The sequence below is a fragment of the Panulirus ornatus genome, chromosome 23 (assembly GCF_036320965.1).
Source record: "Panulirus ornatus isolate Po-2019 chromosome 23, ASM3632096v1, whole genome shotgun sequence".
NCBI lineage: Eukaryota > Metazoa > Arthropoda > Malacostraca > Decapoda > Palinuridae > Panulirus > Panulirus ornatus.
The window spans coordinates 6376307-6397894 of NC_092246.1; the positions used below are offsets into that span (position 1 = coordinate 6376307).

Genomic DNA, 21588 nt, shown 5'->3' on the forward strand with positions numbered 1-21588 from the left:
CATGCTTTCACACAATCGCTTATCCGTATATCTCACTGCATATACTCCACATATCCACATAGACGCTCCCGCCATTTACACACACACACACACACACACACACACACTCACACACACACACACATACGCTCAAACATAGACGCACCCGGCATTTACACACACACACACACACACACACACACACACACACACACACACAAATCCTACAGACAGACAGCGAGACACACAGCTCGCCTCTGTGCTCTACACTCCCGTGTTTTTGTGCGTGTTTGTTGAAAACTACGTTAGTGTTAGGTGTGGGATGACGCGTGTTTATTGATACTTCCAATAAAAGACGTCAGGTTACTTCCAAGACTTGGACAGAAAAGCAGATGTTTTGCGTCGATGGGTCTCCTCGTCCTCCACCGTCGTATGCACAAGTTTAACTGCTGAGCCCGGGCGTGTGTACGTGTTACCGTGTTTTCCTTTATTTGTGTATGTGTTCAGTGCAGCTGTGCGGTGGAGAGGAGATATGTGAAGGATAAGGCGCGCGACCCACGTGGCTCGTTTCCGCAGGGACGCATGCGCAGTCCCCCCAGAGCGCATGCTGCGAAATGATTCACAATAATGCTACGCTTACATTGGGACAATCTGGCTTACACTTCTCGTAAGATATGGTCAGTCTGGTGCATTTTATTACGAAAGCGACGTAGTATGGGTGGACAGTGGCTTCCTGCGTCCATGTTTCGAGAACGCAAAATGAGTTACATGGTGGCGGTGTTGGCAAGAAGCGAGTGCCAGTCTCTCAGTTGGAGTCGGTGTGCGTGTGGAGGTAGTCCAGTCTAGCGTGGTTCTCCCTCGCGTTAAGGTCTACTTCGTTTCATCACTTCCTCACACCACCACTATCACCACCACCACCACCACCACCACCATGCTCATGCCGAGTGCCCTGCCCGCCACCATGCCTTCAGGCATCACCACGCCCACCATGCACCCACAGCAGTTAGAAGCACCGGGCATTAGCCAGAAGGACACTACCTTCACCAAAATCTTCGTGGGAGGCCTCCCGTACCACACCACAGACAAGTCGCTCAGGGAACATTTCGAGGTGTACGGCGAGATCGAGGAGGCTGTCGTGATCACAGATAGACAGAGTGCGAAGAGCCGTGGCTACGGTTTTGTAAGTACTTTGGACCCATGTTTGCTCTATTGCCTCTGTGTGTGTGTGTGTGCGTGCGTGTTTGTGGTGTCTTTTTTTTATACGGTTCTGTCTTCCTGTGGTGTAGCAGGTACCTTACCCCTCTCTGTCTCACGACTCGATGTTTACATGGTATATCTTAAGACTCCGACAGGCTGTGTGTGTGTGTGTGTGTGTGTCTTTTACGGTTGTGTCTTCCTGTGGTGTAAGAGGTACCTTACCCCTCTCTGTCTCACGACTCAATGTTTACATGGTACATTTAAAGACTTCGACAGGCTGTTATGGATGAAACGGTGGAATATATAGAGTTAGTTAAGCTTTCGGTGTTGGCTGCACGTAGTTTAATGGCCCACAAAACCTTTGGGGTTGGCAGAGGTTTACTCCAATATGTATATCTTTTGTAAGAGTGCCGGGAATCGAGTAGAGCGAGGCACACTGTGTGGGGTGCACCAGGTGTGTGTTGTCTGTGTGTGTATGTTTAGGGCTGGACGGCACCAGCATCCCAGCAATGCCTGGGGGTCCACTCCACACTTCCTCCCCCTCACCACCTCCACACACAGCTTCCCCTCGACACAAAGCGTATAGCAGTTATCTCAGTCACCCATCGCACTGTAGGAACACGGTGAAAACTTGTGTAATAAATGTCAATAATGACAATGATCCTCTGAGTCTGTGAGATACATATAAGGCTGATTTTCGCCGGGCGATGTTAGGGTACCTTAGACTTTACCATCCTTTCCATCCATGTAAATCAGGGATGCAAGTTCGTATTTCTTATTCTCCCACAGAGGAGAACCTTGTTATAGCCGATTTGATTTTTGTCTGCCTCTCCCGTGAACACTACAGTGCCCAAATCAGCTCGCAGCAGACACCCTTTAGTGACCTTTAGTACAGATATATATATATATATATATATATATATATATATATATATATATATATATATATATATATGTATTTTTTTTTATTTTGCTTTGTAGCTGTCTCCCGCGTTTGCGAGGTAGCGCAAAGAAACAGACGAAAGAAATGGCCCAACCCACCCCCATACACAATGTATATACATACACGTCCACACACGCAAATATACATACGCATACATCTCAATGTACACATATATATACACACACAGACACCTACATATATACACATGCACACACTTCACACTGTCTGCCTTTATTCATTCCCATCGCCACCTCGCCACACATGGAATATCATCCCCCTCCCCCCTCATGTGTGCGAGGTAGCGCTAGGAAAAGACAACAAAGGCCCCATTCGTTCACACTCAGTCTCTAGCTGTCATGCAATAATGCCCGAAACCACAGCTCCCTTTCCTATATGTTTATGTGTGTGTGTGTGTGTGTGTGTGTGTGTGTGTGTGTGTGTGTGTGTGTGTGTGTGCGTGGGGAGGGAGCATCTAAGACAAAGTGAGCATCGTCTTGGTTAACTCCAAGTTACGTACCTGCCCTGTGTGGCAAGAGTAGAGGGGTGCGGTTTGGCTTTGTCAAAACTGTAATTTGTATGTACTTGTATAACGTATTAAGTACCGATAAATTAACGAGAAATTTGTTTTTTAAATAATTTTATGTAGAGTGTTGACTAAGTACTTTTGTGTTGGAAATAATGTTTTATTCGTCCGGCAAACTCCAAATTTGTACTCAAAAAACAAAGCAATACATTTGCTTTTCTATTGGCAAGTTCCCATTTTAATCGAGTGTGTCGTGTTTGAACAAAATACTTAAAATCTTCCGTAACTTGGTTGTATAAAAGTAAGAATGTTTACGTAAGCCAGCGTGGATTTTATTTATGTGTAACTAATTTTTAGCTCGGAGCTGTTGGGTAACAATTTTGAAGGTGATAAACTTGCATTTGAGAGAAGGAAAAGCGTTACTGAGAGAGGTGGATTAATATATTTCGAGTGAGAAAGTAAATATTTTTCTCTCCGTTAAGTAATAATCATAGTCCGTATATCTTTCCCTGGTGGTAATCGTGGTTCATATTATCGTTGAGAATTTCAGTTGATTTGGTTCAGATTGTAATCGTGGTTGATATCTTTTATATGTTAAGTTACAACATATCTCTATGTATTACCTGTCCGTAGGTAAAACGTAATGAGACGTAGTATTGCCTCTGTACCATCATCATATCCAAGCTTACTCCTTGAACAGACCCCTTGATTATTCCGCCACCAATTCCCCTCGGACAGTTGCTCCAAGCAAAGTTCCTCCAGGGAATTATATATATATATATATATATATATATATATATATATATATATATATATATATATATATATATATATATATATATATATATATATATATTCCTATCAGTCCACGAGGAAAATGAAACACGATAAGCTCTCAAGTGCACTTTCGTGTAATAATCACATCATCAGGGGAGACACAAGAAAAAAATATAAGTCAATTGATATACAACGAAGAGACGTAGCTCGGACGTCTCTTCCTTGTATATCAACTTACTGCTATATTTCTCTCTCGTATCTTGGCTTCATAATCTTGATCATTTCGTATTTTTCTCTGGTCACCTAGGATCATGCTGTATAATTTCTATTCTCCAGCGTTAACTTACAGCCATGCTTCATTAGATATTTTTTCCTTGGTAAAGTAATAATTACGCTTCACATTACCTGTCATTATTCGTCCAGTCAGTCATGTTTCTTAATCTCTCAAGATCATGCCTCATTTTATCCCTCATGATCATGCCTCATTTTATCACTCATGATCAACTATGCTCATGCTCACATCTCCCGTTTCGTCTTATCATTTCAATTTTTTTTTGGTACCATTCCTGTGTTATCGCGCTTCATGTGATCCTAATCCTGGTTCTTTATACCTTTGTTATCATTATGTTGTTTTGTTATTTTTGTTATGTTTATGCTTCCCATTATCCAGTCACCCTTTATTATTTATTTATTTTTTTTGGTTTCATCTTTTAAGTCATAACTGTGGGTCAGAGGCGAAATAACAGACAAAAAGAATTGATTGTAGATCAAGATTCTTGGAGTAACTTTACGTTCCAGTCAGTTTGTAGATAAAGCTACTGGAAGTAACTCTACGTTCCAGTCAATTTGTAGATAAAGCTACTTGAAAAAACTTTACGTTCCAGTTAATTTGTAGATAAAGGTACTTGAAGTAACTTTACGTTCCAGTCAATTTGTAGATAAAGGTACTTGAAGTAACTTTACGTTCCAGTCAGTTTGTAGATAAAGCTACGTGAAGTAACTTTACGTTCCAGTCAATTTGTAGATAAAGCTATTGGAAGTAACTTTACGTTCCAGTCAATTTGTAGATAAAGCTACTGGAAGTAACTTTACGTTCCAGTCAATTTGTAGATAAAGCTACTGGAAGTAACTTTACGTTCCAGTCAATTTGTAGATAAAGCTACTGGAAGTAACTTTACGTTCCAGTCAATTTGTAGATAAAGCTACTGGAAGTAACTTTACGTTCCAGTCAATTTGTAGATAAAGCTACTGGAAGTAACTTTACGTTCCAGTCAGTTGTCGTTGAGCCGCAAGTGTGGTTGGTGGTGGCCGTAATGTAAACAGTGTGTAACTTGGAAACTCACCGAGCAACGAGTCTGCCTGCATTGCTGTGATCAATGATGGGAGATCGGTGGAGTTCGTAGCCTGGAAAGGAAAATGAAGCGAACGAATCTAAGACGCCATTGATTATTATCATTATTGTTATTATTGTTATTATTATTATTATTATTATTATTATCATTATTATTATTATTATTATTATTATTATTATTATTATTATTATTGTTATTATTATTATTATCATTATTATTATTATTATTATTATTGTTATTATTATTATTATTATTATTATTATTATCATTATTGTTATTATTGTTATTATTATTATTATTATTATTATCATTATTATTATTATTATTATTATTATTATTATTATTATTATTGTTATTATTATTATTATTATTATTATTATTATTATTTTTTTTTTTTTTTTTTTTTTTTTTTTTTTTTTTTTTTAAATTTTCCAAAAGAAGGAACAGAGGGGGCCAGTTGAGGATATTCCAAAAAAAGGCCCAGTCCTCTGTTCTTAGCGCTACCTCGCTAACGCGGGAAATGGCGAATAGTTTAAAAGAAAGAAAAGATATATATATATATATATATATATATATATATATATATATATATATATATATATTATCCCTGGGGATAGGGGAGAAAGAATACTTCCCACGTATTCCCTGCGTGTCGTAGAAGGCGACTAAAAGGGGAGGGAGCGGGGGGCTGGAAATCCTCCCTTCTCATTATTTTTTTTTAATTTTCCAAAAGGAACAGAGAACGGGGCCAGGTAAGGATATTCCCTCAAAGGCCCATTCCTCTGTTCTTAACGCTACCTCGCTAATGCGGGAAATGGCGAATAGTTAAAAAAAAAAAAAAAAAAAAAAATTATTATTATTATTATTATTATTATTATTATTATTATTGTTATTATTATTATTATTATTATTATTATTATTGTTATTATTATTATTATTATCATTATTATTATTATTATTATTATTATTATTATGAGATGCCCAGACTTTGGACAGCCTGGGAAATGTGAGCAGCCAGTTCGTCGCGTTATGGCGTCGCTGGTATGTTTTCTCGTGTTTTTTTTGTGGGGTGGAGAGCCCGGATCAGATGAAGGGGAACTCGCTCGTAGCCTGGAAAACCGCTCGAGAGCGACGCCTCCCCAAAGCCGACACCGCCGCTGGACGCTCTTGGATGCGCCCGCCGATCATATGACCGGAAGTTTCGGGAAGCGTATTAATTAATTACCATAACACAACGTGAATTCCACCCCTCCGCCACGCCTCCCTCTCGTAAAATCGTGAATATTTTTTTTTGTACTGTAAAGGGGATTGGGGAAAGGGGAGGGGGGTGAGTGGTTGATACCCCACAGGTACCTTGGGGAGGGGGATGAGTGGTTAGAACCCCACAGGTACCTCGGGGAAGGGAAGGGAAGGGGAGGGTGAGTGGTTGGTACCTCGTGGAAGGAGGGGGTGGTGATTGGTACCCTCACAGGTGCCTCGGTTATGTCGTATAAGCTTCGTGTCATCTACTATGAGCAGCAGCAACCACAGCTTCGTCACTTGGTTAATTCTGTTCATCCATCTTTGTCACACACGCCTCGTGCGTAAACGAGTCACCTGAAGATTACCCCCCACCTGAAGATTACCCCCACCTGAAGATTACCCACCCCCCACCTGAAGATTACCCACCCCCCACCTGAAGATTACCCACCCCCCCACCTGAAGATTACCCACCCCCCACCTGAAGATTACCCCCCCTACCTGAAGATTACCCACCCCCCACCTGAAGATTACCCCCCTACCTGAAGATTTACCCCCACCTGAAGATTACTCATACCTGAAGATTACCCCCCACCTGAAGATTACCCACCCCCCCACCTGAAGATTTACCCCCCCCACATGAAGATTTACCCCCACCTGAAGATTTACCCCCCCCCCCCCACATGAAGATTTACCCCCACCTGAAGATTTACCCCCCCCACATGAAGATTTACCCCCACCTGAAGATTACTCACACCTGAAGATTACTCCCACATGAAGACTACCCCCCACCTGAAGATTACCCCCCCACCTGAAGATTACCCCCCCCACCTGAAGATTACCCACCCCCCCACCTGAAGATTTACCCCCCCACATGAAGATTTACCCCCACCTGAAGATTACTCATACCTGAAGATTACTCCCACATGAAGACTACCCCCCACCTGAAGATTACCCACCCCCACCTGAAGATTGACTCCCACCTGTAGATTACTCCCAATTGAAGATTGCCCCTACCTGAAGATTAATCCCATCCGAAGATTGCCCCCCACCTGAATATAACCCCCACCTGTGTGTGTGGGAGGGACAGATCTTCAGAAGATCCTTTTTACGCATTTAAGTGCGGTAACCGAATTTGCGAAGTATATTGTAGTTTCGGTCATTGTGAGTGTGGTATGTCGAATAGCTTGATCTCCATGTACGCAATAGTCGAGTCTCATGTTTGCCAGCAAAGTTTTTCTCCTCTGACCTTGCAAAGTGACGGGAAGTTAGGTACAGTGTCGACTCTCAAGCCTCTGTCACATGTATTCCTGCAGCTTATATATCTTGTTGGATGATATTCATTGTCGAACCCTTCTTTCACTGTGTCCCATCATCATCTTCTTCATCACTTTTTGCACTTTCTTCAACTTTGTATTGAACCCTTCTTTCACTGTGTCCCCTCATCTTCATCATCACTTTGCACTTTCTTCAACTTTGTATTGAACCCTTCTTTCACTGTGTCCCCTCATCTTCATCATCACTTTGCACTTTCTTCAACTTTGTATTGAACCCTTCTTTCACTGTGTCCCCTCATCTTCTTCATCACTTTGCGTTTCCTTCAACTTTGTATTGAACCCTTCTTTCACTGTGTCCCATCATCTTCTTCATCACTTTTTGCTCTTCCTTCAACTTTGTATTGAACCCTTCTTTCACTGTGTCCCATCATCTTCTTCACCACTTTTTGCACTTTCTTCAACTTTGTATCGGACCAATTTCGGAGTTTTTGTGGGTCGTCTTGCATGTTGATGCCATACTCATATATCGGTTGTAATATCACTTTGGCATCATCCGCAAACATAGTCGAAGTGCGAGTTCGATCCTTTTGGCCAGGCATGTACATGGCTGAAGAAGAGCAGTGTGTGTGTGTGTGTGTGTCCCTCCAGGACTGGAACCTTGTTGCTCGCCGCTGGTAACCCCGACAGTGCGATACATGCATGCAATTTGGTCAAGCCTGTAAATATTTTGTTGACGCAATTTGATTTTGATCCGCGTGACCTCGACGTAATGGCTCTTGACCACGACAGTACGATCCTTGAGTACGACTGTACGATCCTTGAGCACGACGATACGATCCTTGAGTACGACGGTACGATCCTTGAGCACGACGATGCGATCCTTGAGTAAGTTCAGAGGCCAGACCATCATACCCGTGGGTCGGAACGTGGGAATTAGTACGGTCACAACTGGCCTGATCCCCGCCAACCACACCGCAAACCCCGCATCGCGCACAACCACACCGCAAACCCCGCGATGCACAACCACACGGCAAACCCCGCATCGCGCACAACCACACCGCAAACCCCGCGATGCACAACCACACCGCAAACCCCGCGATGCACAACCACACCGCAAACCCCGCGATGCACAACCACACCGCAAACCCCGCATCGCGCACAACCACACGGCAAACCCCGCATCGCGCACAACCACACCGCAAACCCCGCGATGCACAACCACACCGCAAACCCCGCGATGCACAACCACACCGCAAACCCCGCGATGCACAACCACACCGCAAACCCCGCGATGCACAACCACACCGCAAACCCCGCATCGCGCACAACCACACCGCAAACCCCGCATCGCGCACAACCACACCGCAAACCCCGCATCGCGCACAACCACACCGCAAACCCCGCATCGCGCACAACCACACCGCAAACCCCGCATCGCGCACCTAACTGTGAAATATCATTATTCCGACGCCGTGCGGGATAAATGCTTTCCGTGGTGGGGGTATAATCCTCAAGCGTGGGTGTAGTGTGTGTGTGTGTGTGTCCGATGGCAATGTCCGCTGTAGCTAGACACACACACACACACACACACACCTCATGCTTTCGCCTCTGTTCCTACCACTCCCATTACCCACAGCCTGACCACACACGGCAAAACAAGAGGAATTATCTGTGAATTTTGCATAAAGGCGAGTGTTTTGTGTGTGTGTGTGTGTGTGTGTGTGTCTGTGTGTGTGTGGGTTTCCCGAACGGGTCGGTCGGGCTGGTGCGTGATGGTGTGGCGCCTTTGAAAGTTCCACACACTCGAGCAAGCGGACAATTTGGACGCGCTGACACGCAGACCGGGTAACCACTGCTGTAGGGGACGTACCGAGAACAGGTGGCCCAGCCTGCCACTCCCGACCAGAGCGTCAACAGTGCTGCTCGAGGTTCGAAGCATGCATGACCCAGCTGCCAATCAGTCACAGGGACGTGGAACGTGGAACGAACCGGCCACATTAACACGTCCCCGTGTTCAGAATGAATTTACAGGTGGCTGAGGTTGCCGTGACTGATCCCACTTGTTTAAACAACGTTCTGTTTATATGTTAATTTCAGCTTTATGTAAGGCGTGACTCGCCTGATACTCTCTGTAATGGAGCGGCCGTGTGGAATGTATGCATTCATTTATTTTCATTCAAAATTATTGGTTATAGTATGGCCGAGGGTGTAAGAATGTAGTGACATGAAGCCTTTCCTATTTTAAATTAGGTTCACGACAAATAAGATATATATATATATATATATATATATATATATATATATATATATATATATTATATATATATATATATATATGAGACGCTACCTCGCAAACGCGGGAGACAGCGACAAAAAAAAAAATATATGAGACATTTGTCTACATCGTACCGCAAAATCCGTCACTATTATTTTAGAAATTTAGGTTAGGTTAGGTTAGGTTAGGTTAGGTTTAGTAAATTCGCCAGTCCTTAGGATCTCTCTCTCTCTCTCTCTCTCTCTCTCTCTCTCTCTCTCTCTCTCTCTCTCTCTCTCTCTCTCTCTCTCTCTCTCTCTCTCTCTCGTGGACGTTATCATTTTCTTTAATGTCGTCCCAGTGTTGTTCATGAGGGCCTCGAGATGATCCGTCTGTGAGCCGTGTTTGACGGAGGGTTGTTTGGGGGAGGGTGGGTGTGGGTGTAGGGGGAGGGTGGGTGTGGGTTGTGGGGGGGAGGGTACCAGTGGGAGGCTCCCAGAGCACAACCAAGGGCAGCTGGTGGATGGTGTGGGGAGAGGAGGATGGGTCGGGGGGGGGGGAGGGAAACTGGGGAGTGGAGGAGGGAGGGATGAGGGATGGGAGCCGGAGAGAGGGGATGGGTGAAAGAAGCGTGGGAGAAGGTAGCGGAGGGGGATCCAAAGTGGTGCGGGAAGGGAGACGAAGAGTGGGTGGGGAGAGAAGCGAAGGTGGGGAGAGCCGCGAAGAGGGGAACTATGGAGAAGGTGTGGGGAGATTGGCAGAACATGGGGAGTGGAACCGGGAGAGGGTAGTGAAGGGTTGCCGGGGAGTGGTTGGTGGGTTAGGGAGCCGGGAGAGAGTGGGGGAGGGAAGCCGAGGAGAAGGTAGGGGAGGTGAGCAAGGGAGGGAGTGGGGAGGAAGGAGAGCGAAGATGGGGTTGAAAGGGGAGCTGGGGAGAAAGGTGCCCGGGAGAGGTTGGGATAGAGCCAAGAAGGTAGGGTGAAGGGAGAGGGTGAGAGAAAGGGTGGAAAGAAGGGTGCCGTGATGGGGGAGGTAGGGGCCGGAGATGGGGAGAAGGTGTCGTGAAGGGTGCCAGGGAGAGAATGGGGTGAAGGGTGCCGAGGGAGTTAGGGGTTCCGGGGAAGGGGGTTGGGGCTGGGGTGAGGTGGGATGGCACAGTGCCACGGGCCCACTAATGCCACTATTTTGGTCCTGCTGCCGCTTGGAGGCATACCCCCCTCCCCCTTCATGTGTCCCCGACTGTGGCTGGGCTGCTTGGTGGGGCTGGGAGAGGGGCTTCTGCTTGGTGGGGCTGGGAGAGGGGCTTCTGCTTGGTGGGGCTGGGAGACGGGGCTTCTGCTTGTCCATGCTAGAGGAGAGTTCCTGCTTGGTAGAGATGGGAATGGGGGGTTTCTTTTTGTCTGGGCAGGGGGAGGGCTTCTGTTTAGTGGGGCTGGGAGACGGGGCTTCCGTTTGATAGGGCAAGGGATGGGGGGACTTCTGCTTGGTGGGGGTTTGAAAAGGCTCATGATTGCTTGTGAAGGGCTGCTTTGATGGGGCTTGAGGATGATTTCTTTCTAGTGGGGGTAGGGTAAGGGGTTTTGCTTGGCGGGGCTGGGATAGAATGGGACTAGTGGTTGACGGGACTGGATGATAAGGTCGGGGACTAGTGGTTCATGGGACTGGATGATAAGGTCGGGGATTAGTGGTTGATGGGACTGGGTGATATGGTAGGGACTAGTGGTTGATGGTGTAGGTTTGCAGGAGTACTGATGGTTGCAGGCTGAGGTTGCAGGTTGAGGATGCAGGTTGAGGATGCAGGCTGTTGGGGTTTGGGGGGATATTTGGTGATGATTTCTGGGGCGTAAGGGCTAGAGTCTGACTGGATTGGTAGACAGTGGTGTTGCTTGAGGGCTGGTGTTTACGTGGATTGGTTGACATTAATGTTGCTTGAGGGCTTGGTTGTTGGAGGACTGGGTTGGTGAGTGTGGCTTGGAGGACTGCCGATGGTTGGAGGTGAGTGGTATGTAGTGTAGTCAGTAGTGGGGCTGGAGTCTGGGATTGCTGGTGATTATCAGGGCTTGGGGGGCCTTGAATGTCAGTGAGGCCTGGTGGGTGTTGAGGGTTAGGGCTGGTGCCTTCTGGTGATGGTCACACTGATTTTGAGGCTTAAGAAATGAGGCCTTTGGGGGCTGTATGGTGGTGGGTTGATGGTTGAAGGGGCTACAGGTGGCGGTTGATAAGGCAGAGGGACAGATGCCCATTGGTGATGGGGGGGAGGCCGGTGACGGATGATGGGTGGTGAGGATGATGGGTGGTGAGGGTGATGGGTGGTGAGGGTGATGGTTGGTGAGGGTGATGGTTGATGAGGGTGATGGGTGGTGAGGATGATTGTAGATGGTAGTGGAGTGGCAACACTGTAGATGGTAGTGGGATGGCAACACTGTAGATGGTAGTGGGGTTGCGTTAGTGGTAGTCACATGGCAGTAGTGGGGAGGTTACTAATATAGATTAGTAGTGGGGTTGGGGGGGAGACACTATCCTAGGAGATAATGGTGGGCATCACTACTGATGGTGAGGTGAACGTTCGACTTTCCCTGGAGGAGAATGAGACCGTCCCTGCGGATGGCCTCTGCTATCTATTTCTGGTCGGCAACCAGAAATAGATAGTTAAAGGGAACCTTTAACAGGCCTGTCTGAGTGAGGGCTTCTTCATCTCTCCAGGTCACGATTCTGAACGTCTCTTGTTGAGACTCGAAGGGTACTCAAGCCTTGAACACGACGGTACCAGCTCGGGATGTGATGGCCTGACCTTTTTGACCTGACCCCTTTAAGATTTTGGTCCTGGGTCAAACCATGTATAGCCAAGGGTCTCACACCTTCGTGTTCAAACGACCAAGCACAACAAGGCATGAATCTCTGATAGATATATTTGTAGTTGACTGGCTCGTGGGATAAACTGGTTGGTTATTGGGGCTTAGAGTCTTTCAGATGCAAGTGTCAACACCGTCGTCTTCGTCAAGTTAGAGCCACCAGTCGAAGAATCTTCGATCATCTTAAAGTTTTGATGAAGAGAACTCTTTAGACCATGGAAGGCAAGACCATACACTCGCCCTCGATGGAATCAAGTCTTGACGCCTTTAGAAAATCATTTATGGCTGCTCCTCTGTGCACGCCATCCGTGTCGTGGATATTTAAACGACTGGGAGTCCCCCTTCCTTTTTAATGAACGCTTGGCATTTACAACTTGGCGAAGTTGGGCATGAATGATGTATTAACATTTCTGTGGCTTTCCGCTGTGATGTTGACCATAACGTGTGGTTGTGACTGGTTCGCTCATGTACCACCAGCTCTCGTTATATAGAACACATTGTTTACACTCGGTTATATTACCTTACAGTTTGCTCACAAAGACGTCTGTACGTGGTAGCATGTACACAGACCATATCATCTTGGCTTACGCGTCAGAGAGTTTTAAGATGAACATTTCATGACGTAGGAAGTTCGACACGGCAACAGTTCTTGGTGTTGTGTTTGGCTCCCGTCCTGGTCTTCATCCTGGGGCGCCTCTGTTTTCAACTCTCGTAATGGTCGAAGTCTTGATGAACATTTGTAGTGGGCGACGACTCGAAGTTCTGGTAAGCGCGTTGGTGTATCAGAAGGACTCATATATGAGGTCTCCTCCTCCTACCCTTTATTACATGTTTATCATTATGGAAGGTGTAAGTGACGAGTCGACAACAGAGTTGCCTCTGGCGGTGTCCTTACTGCCTAAGACCAGCCACGGGCGAGGGGAGAAGGGAGAAAGAAAAACAGACACCACAGTTCATCACTTAGGTGCCATTTGTCTTCTGAGAATTACAATGGTTATGTAGTTGTACGTGTTCGTGATAGGATGGGTGGAGGAGTGTAGGGTCCAGGTACGTGGTCATACGTTTTCGTTATAAGGACTGTTGGAAGTTGGGGACAGTGTTAGGAGTAATATGGACGTACACGTTCGTGATATGGGATTAGTATCACTCGCTACGTGGTTGTACGTGACTATGGTAAGTGACGGGAGGCAGTGATAGCAGCTGCAGGGCGGGACGTGTCCATGATAAAACTGACGGGGGAGGTAGTGTCAGGGGCTACTTGGTTGCGCGTGTCCGTGATGAGTGGCGGGTACCGGGTAGCGTCAGGAGCTACGTGGATTTACGCGTCCGTAATAAGTGACTGTCGAAGGGTAGCGTCGGGAGCTACGTGGTTGTACGCGTCCGTAATAAGTGACTGTCGAAGGGTAGCGTCGGGAGCTACGTGGTTGTACGCGTCCGTAATAAGTGACTGTCGAAGGGTAGCGTCGGGAGCTACGTGGTTGTACGCGTCCGTAATAAGTGACTGTCGAAGGGCAGTGTCGGGAGCTACGTGGTTGTACGCGTCCGTAATAAGTGACTGTCGAAGGGCAGTGTCGGGAGCTACGTGGTTGTACGCGTCCGTAATAAGTGACTGTCGAAGGGTAGCGTCGGGAGCTATGTGGTTGTACATGGTCGACGTAGGAGTGACCGGGGGTGGATATGGATGTGTGATAGCTGGAGCAACAAGAACGGCATCACGAATTTATACTCTTGTGAATCGCTAAGTAACGCTAGACGTTGTAGTGTGTATAAGCATAATGCTGGAATGAAAGTGTGTGACGTGAGCTGCGCTTCATAGCATTTTTCTTTTTAAAGGGGACGAGTAGTGAAGCGACCTGCTACTAAGTTCAAGCAATGATATGCTTGGACTTGTGATGTCACACATATGTAGTGGAGTGTGGTGATTCTAGCTGAGTTTTAGTGTACCAACGGGGAAAGGGAGGTGGGGTATATGATGACTAGTGATGTTAGTTGGTTCCTGGTACGAGGGAGTGAGGGTAGGTGGGTGGAAGGAGTGAAGTTAAATACGCAGAGGGAGTGAGGTTTACTGTGGAGAGTGAGTCAGACTGGGGGACGAGGAATGGTAGCTGGCAAGAGGAGTTTAGCTGGGAAGGAGTAAGGTTAGCCAGTGGCTTGGACTACTGGCCAGGAGCGCCAGCAAAGGAGGAGCCTTTTGGGCTAGGCTGTTGTGTGACGGCCAGCACGACATCTCACGAATTATTAATATCTAATTCCAGGTTGTAGTCGTCCTCAGGGAGTAGACTGCAGCCACGGGATGAGCCGAGGCCACTGACAGGTTGTTGTACTGCGCTCAGACGACTCATGTTCATGTCAATGTTCGATATCATTAGACAAAATGCGTCGCCTTTACACAGGTGATACAAATCTTAATGTTTATGTACGTACATATGTTCAGAGGTGGTAGGGGAGGGCGTGTGATGGTGTGGAAGTAATGCATTCTTGTGATGGATCAATCCACCTCGGAAGTGACGAAGGGAATCGGGCAACGCCAACATTGAAGGCGGTGACTAGGCTAGCTTCGTGTGTGTGTTTGTGTGATGGCTCGAAGGTAATGTCAGGACAAGGGTTCTTGCCTCCCTGCCTGCCATATGGTAGTCGGAGGGACTCCCCCCATGTCAACGCGTTTTATTGATGATTGACGTAACGTCACGTATTGTGTAACCTTAGCCTGCCTCGTCATCTCGTAATGGAATCATAAGGAGACTTTATGAGAACACTTTTTTGTGAAGTTTAACTCTGAAATTAGATATTGTGATTCACCTCACATACAGGAAATAATAAATCGTGATGTACTTGATGGGCTTATTGAGGCTCATGGGTCTTAGTGTATACTGTAGAGCGTTATGGCAGTAGCGTAATTATCGTACCGTAACGAGCGTGCAAGGCGAAATGTTTCCTGCTAGGTGGCACGCCGCTCAGTCCTGATGTAAACAAATCCGCCGATCGTTGAACGGGATTTAGTGGAAAAGAAATCAGGCAAGCTTGGCACTGGCTGTGGGAAAAGAAATCAGTCGTGCTTGGCAGTGGTGAATGCAGTGAGATCTTTAGCAATGAACTCCTTTGAGAAAACGTTGAATTAAATGAGAAGCGAGAATCAAGGTGGAAGGACTGTTAAGCGGACAATATGACTGTGCGACCCTGAATTATGACGATACGGCCTTTTGGGGTATGATGGTCTGGCCTTTCACTTGATCCTTAAGGGTCAGGTCGAATGCTGTGTCATTATGCTCAAAGGGGCGTACCTATGTGTTCCAGGGTTAAATTGTAAACATGCTATAAGACCGCCACTCAAAGAGTAAGGCAGACGAGGGGGACACAATACCTGTTACGTCTCTAAACTCGTACTTAAGGTACTCACAAGTACTTTAGATATAGTTATTACCTCCGATTATTGTTATTTATCATCTTAGTCGAGTTATATTCGAGTGTGATGATTTTTATGTCTTCTGTAGGTAAATGTAGCGTAAGGCTATGTGGTTCGAATTCCATGTTGAACTTCGTTACCCTGTAGGCTTCTCTTTTCCAGACATCGAGTAAGGGTTTAGAATTCTAATGGCTATCGTTCTATTGCTCAGTTTTACGCTTTGCTGACACTTTACTGGTTATCAACAGCTTATTCCCGACTTTTATGCCAAATGCAGACCGTAAAACTGTGTTTTGTAGTGTCTGCTCTAACACGACGTTACGACCATTGAGCATAACGGTACGACCTTTGATGAGCACGATGGTACAATCCTTTGGGTATGATGTCCTGGCCTTTCAGCCTCACCCTCGGAGGGACGGGTCATGATCAGTGGTCGTCAAGGTTGTGTACTTTTAAAGGCCATACCGTCGTCGTGCTCAAGGGGTCAATATTTTTCCGGACACTTGAGTATCTCCTGCGATCACTACGTGTGTGCGGCCGCCACAACCTGTCGGCCACATAGCGCGTGTTCACCGGCTCCATTGATCAGCATTCACTCCAGACCCGCTCGTCCGCTTTATTAATATTTCGTCAGTCCCTCCACTATTTACTCGCCATGTGAGTGCTTGTAGGTACTCGCGCCACCACCCACCTCTTTCCCACCTCGTCACCACCACCCACCTCTTTCCCACCTCGTCACCACCACCCACATCTTCCCCACCTCGACACCACCACCCACCTCTTCCCCACCTCGTCACCACCACCCACCTCTTTCCCACCTCGTCACCACCACCCAACTCTTCCCCACCTCGTCACCACCACCCACCTCTTCCCCACCTCGCCACCACCACCCACCTCTTTCCCACCAGTCCAGCAGCGACCACCAGCCTGTGGTTCATGGTAATATAGCCTCTGTGTTGTCTTATTTTTGTGCTTATTTACTAAATGATGCTTTGTGTGGTTTAGTCTCTTCAGTATTTTACATTTGATTATCAGTTATTTTGATTCGTCTCACCTTTGAAGGACATATAAGTTGTTGGATATGAGTCGAGTGACATCAAAGAGCAAAGAGTGTTGGATGTGACAAGGGGCGTTTGTAACGTGATTTGCGCAACGGAACCATTGTGGTGAACATTTGAGTATGTTAGTAACGTCGGGAAGTGGATATAACCGCCAGTGTTTCATTAGCGAAGTATGGTATACCTCGTAGCGTTAATGACGGTAGCTCGTTACAACCACCAGTGTCAGGGATGGTAGTTGTTCGTGACAGCCATCGTTAGTAACGTGATGTTATCGTCAGTATAAGTCACGGGGGAGATGGGTGTGACCGTCAGTATAAGTCACGGGGGAGATGGGTGTGACCGTCAGTATAAGTCACGGGGGAGATGGACGTGACCGTCAGTATAAGTCACGGGAGATGGATGTGACCGTCAGTATAAGTCACGGGGGAGATGGACGTGACCGTCAGTATAAGTCACGGGAGATGGATGTGACCGTCAGTATAAGTCACGGGGGAGATGGACGTGACCGTCAGTATAAGTCACGGGGGAGATGGGTGTGATCGTCAGTATAAGTCACGGGGGAGATGGACGTGACCGTCAGTATAAGTCACGGGGGAGATGGACGTGACCGTCAGTATAAGTCACGGGGGAGATGGACGTGACCGTCAGTATAAGTCACGGGGGAGATGGGTGTGACCGTCAGTATAAGTCACGGGGGAGATGGACGTGACCGTCAGTATAAGTCACGGGGGAGATGGGTGTGACCGTCAGTATAAGTCACGGGGGAGATGGACGTGACCGTCAGTATGTCACGGGGGAGATGGACGTGACCGTCAGTATAAGTCACGGGGGAGATGGGTGTGACCGTCAGTATAAGTCACGGGGGAGATGGACGTGACCGTCAGTATAAGTCACGGGGGAGATGGATGTGACCGTCAGTATAAGTCACGGGGGAGATGGATGTGACCGTCAGTATAAGTCACGGGGGAGATGGATGTGACCGTCAGTATAAGTCACGGGGGAGATGGACGTGACCGTCAGTATAAGTCACGGGGGAGATGGATGTGACCGTCAGTATGTCACGGGGGAGATGGATGTGACCGTCAGTATAAGTCACGGGGGAGATGGACGTGACCGTCAGTATAAGTCACGGGGGAGATGGATGTGACCGTCAGTATAAGTCACGGGGGAGATGGACGTGACCGTCAGTATAAGTCACTGGGGAGATGGATGTGACCGTCAGTATAAGTCACGGGGGAGATGGATGTGACCGTCAGTATAAGTCACGGGGGAGATGGATGTGACCGTCAGTATAAGTCACGGGGGAGATGGATGTGACCGTCAGTATAAGTCACGGGGGAGATGGATGTGACCGTCAGTATAAGTCACGGGGGAGATGGATGTGACCGTCAGTATAAGTCACGGGGGAGATGGATGTGACCGTCAGTATAAGTCACGGGGGAGATGGATGTGACCGTCAGTATAAGTCACGGGGGAGATGGATGTGACCGTCAGTATAAGTCACGGGGGAGATGGATGTGACCGTCAGTATAAGTCACGGGGGAGATGGATGTGACCGTCAGTATAAGTCACGGGGGAGATGGATGTGACCGTCAGTATAAGTCACGGGGGAGATGGACGTGACCGTCAGTATGTCACGGGGGAGATGGACGTGACCGTCAGTATAAGTCACGGGGGAGATGGATGTGACCGTCAGTATAAGTCACGGGGGAGATGGATGTGACCGTCAGTATAAGTCACGGGGGAGATGGATGTGACCGTCGCAGCGAAAGTCTGGTGTTATACGACCACAGTTCGTAAAGCTGCCTTGGGGACGATAACTCGTAACTGTGAGGGAGTTCGAAGAGAGATACGTATAACCAGTTTCAAGTCGGTTGAGTTATAGCATCGTGTGAACCACGGCAGCAGCTGGGCGCAGGACAGTGTAACAGAAGTGTTATGAACGGACCGTGTGGGGTTGGGGGGGTGCTTAGAATATAACAATAACGGAAGTGGGATGTAGAGTCACGGTAACGGAAGTGGAATATAACATGCAGAGTAGATTAGGGGGATAATGATGATAACGATAATAATTATGGGTTTATCGAATAATTTGCTGCTAAAGCTGAATATATATATATATATATATATATATATATATATATATATATATATATATATATATATATATATATATATATATATATATATATTCCTATGAGTCCACGGGGAAAATTGTGATATATATATTCCTATGAGTCCACGGGGAAAATTGTGATCCTTTCCACCATATATATATATATATATATATATATATATATATATATATATATATATATATATATATATATATATATATATATATATATAATCACTTTCCCCGCTTTAGCTTGTTGCGCCAGTAACAAATGAACATCGGTGTCATTTACATACATCCATTCTGTAAATGTTATGTATAATGCATCGTAACCAGAGCCCGCCATCCAGAGCCACGCCCCACAGACTGTTCCATGGTTTACGGTGACCGCTTCATCTACCCTGTGGTTCAGCCCATTCACAGCACGTTGCCCTCCACCGCTCCCCCACTGCCACATCGATTCCCCCCATCTTTATTCATTCTGTCCCATGCACGCCTCTCACCTTCCTGAATGTTTCGGCCCCGATACTTACCCTCCTGCACTTCGTCTCTTCCGTCAGCTCGGCCTCTTCCTTCCTCTTGCTCCCTCGACTGTTCTTACGTAAGTGAATCCTCGTATTCAGTCTTCTTCGCTCGTAGACAGATACATACAGTATGAACAGTGTGGACAAAAGAAAAATATTGGAGGGGGGGCGGCGCAGACAGATGTTTCTTTTTTTTTTTTTACAGTAACACAAGGAAGGTAGGCTGGTGATTATTGATGATGGTGGTTGGGGCCTCGGGACGTGTTCACTTTAACGATTTGTACAGACTCCAGAGAGACACGCCCCACGAAGTTGCGCTCAGCTGTAGTCTTTTTTTTTGGGGGGGGGGGGGTTATGGAGGCGGGGGCGGGGAGCGAGGTAACTGTGTTGGAGGAGATGGTACAATGGCCTCCTGCCGAAGTGGCGCCGTGGGTGAGTTCCAGGTGACAGAGAAAACTGTGGGAGGGACCGGTGTGTGTGTGTGTGTGTGTGTGTGTGTGTGTAGAGTGCGTTACAGGAACGAGGCCACACAATGCCGTGATACAGCGGGTCGTAATTCTTCTCCTGGTACCACTTGGGTAGGCTTTTATGAATTCCGCTGTAGCCCACCTCCTCTGTAGTCCTCATGCCACGAACTTAATGATAGACTTCGCGTGTTTGCCTTGTGGTGCACAGTTTTGGTGCGTAAAAAGCCTAGGGTGTTTTTCTTATCCCATTAGATTCGTTGCATATTCGAAGTTTGACCAAAAAAAAAAATTACTAAGACACGATTTCTTTATGTCTTTCAAGTTAGACGATGTGTAAGAGACTTTATGATTTAATCATAGAGGAATAGATAGATACTTAATAGATAGATACTTAAGCCCCAGTCATCTTACTGGAGGAGTGGGTAATGGTCAGCATAGCCTCCCCTTGAGCACGACGGTACGACCCCAGTGTGTTATGATGGCTGGCTGGCCTTTTGGACTTGACCCTCAACGGTCGGGTTCCGAGGTCAGGTCGTCGTACGTGTCATACTGTCGTGCTCGAGGGGGTCTCGCTCTCCCGCTGAAGAGGTTAAAAAGGAGATTGGATTAACATAATGGGGGAGGGGTGAGTTGGTGGTGCGTGGACACACGTGAAGGGCCGGATACCGGGGTGGCGAGGGGTAAAAAAAAAAAAAAAAAAGTGGAGGAACTTGGAGTAGCATATTGATGATGTCACATACTTCACAGAGTATTAACTGCGTGAGGGATCTGTGTATTAACCACCCGACCCACTCACCTACCACCCTTCCTCCTCCTCCTCCTCCGGTTGGCCACGATCCTCACCGCGCTGCTGTAGACCAGCCTCCAGCCCTCGCGTCCGGTGGGGGACGCGCCTCGGTTTAAATGGCCCAACAAGGATTGAAAAAAAAGGGTTATTTCTGGCGTCGGTGCATCTCAACCCCTACCCCCTCCCCAGCTGTGTAGGTTACCACTCCTGCTGGCTGACTCCCCTCCTTCCGCCAGTGATGCTCATGGTCCGCTTCACACACACACACACACACACACACACCCTCTTTTTACCTTCTTGTTTTTCATAGCTTGACACCACCTCCTCATTCTCTCTCCTCACCGTTACTCCTATTTTTTTTTTTAACACGGAGAGTGAAGGTGAGAGGTCACTCTGCGACGGGAGGGATGCCGAGAGGTCATGCTTCTTGAGGAGTGATGAGTAGAGGTCATGCGCCAAGGACACTGATGGGTGAGAGGTCATGCTACAGAGGTCTTATAGGTGAGAGGTCATGCTGCAGAGAGCGATAGTGAGAGGTCATGCTGCTAGGGGAGAGATGATGAGAGGCCGTGCCTCGGGGGAATGATGGTGAGAGGTCATGCCCCGCGGGGAATGGTGGTGAGAGGTCATGCCCCGCGGGGAATGATGATGAGAGGCCATGCCCCGCGGGGAATGATGATGAGAGGCCATGCCCCGCGGGGAATGATGATGAGAGGCCATGCCCCGCGGGGAGAGATGGTGAGAGGTCATGCCCCGCGGGGAATGATGGTGAGAGGTCAAGGGACGTGATGATGATCTTCCTCACAGGTCACCCAACGAACAACAACCCCCAGTCAT

At 47.2% G+C, this 21588-nt stretch overlaps 1 protein-coding gene across 4 annotated transcripts in view; it reads left to right on the forward strand.

Annotated features, from left to right (window-relative positions):
• The first annotated feature begins 779 nt into the window (after positions 1-779).
• Positions 780-21588, forward strand: part of LOC139756751 (RNA-binding protein 38-like) — a 163744-nt gene continuing 142935 nt past the window's right edge. The window contains exon 1 of one of the 4 annotated variants that reach the window (XM_071676500.1): positions 780-1159. In XM_071676500.1, coding sequence (XP_071532601.1) covers positions 911-1159 — 249 coding nt within the window. In that variant the 5' untranslated portion in view covers positions 780-910. The remainder of the gene's footprint in view (positions 1160-21588) is intronic. The other 3 variants (XM_071676499.1, XM_071676502.1, XM_071676501.1) reach the window with 3 other exon arrangements.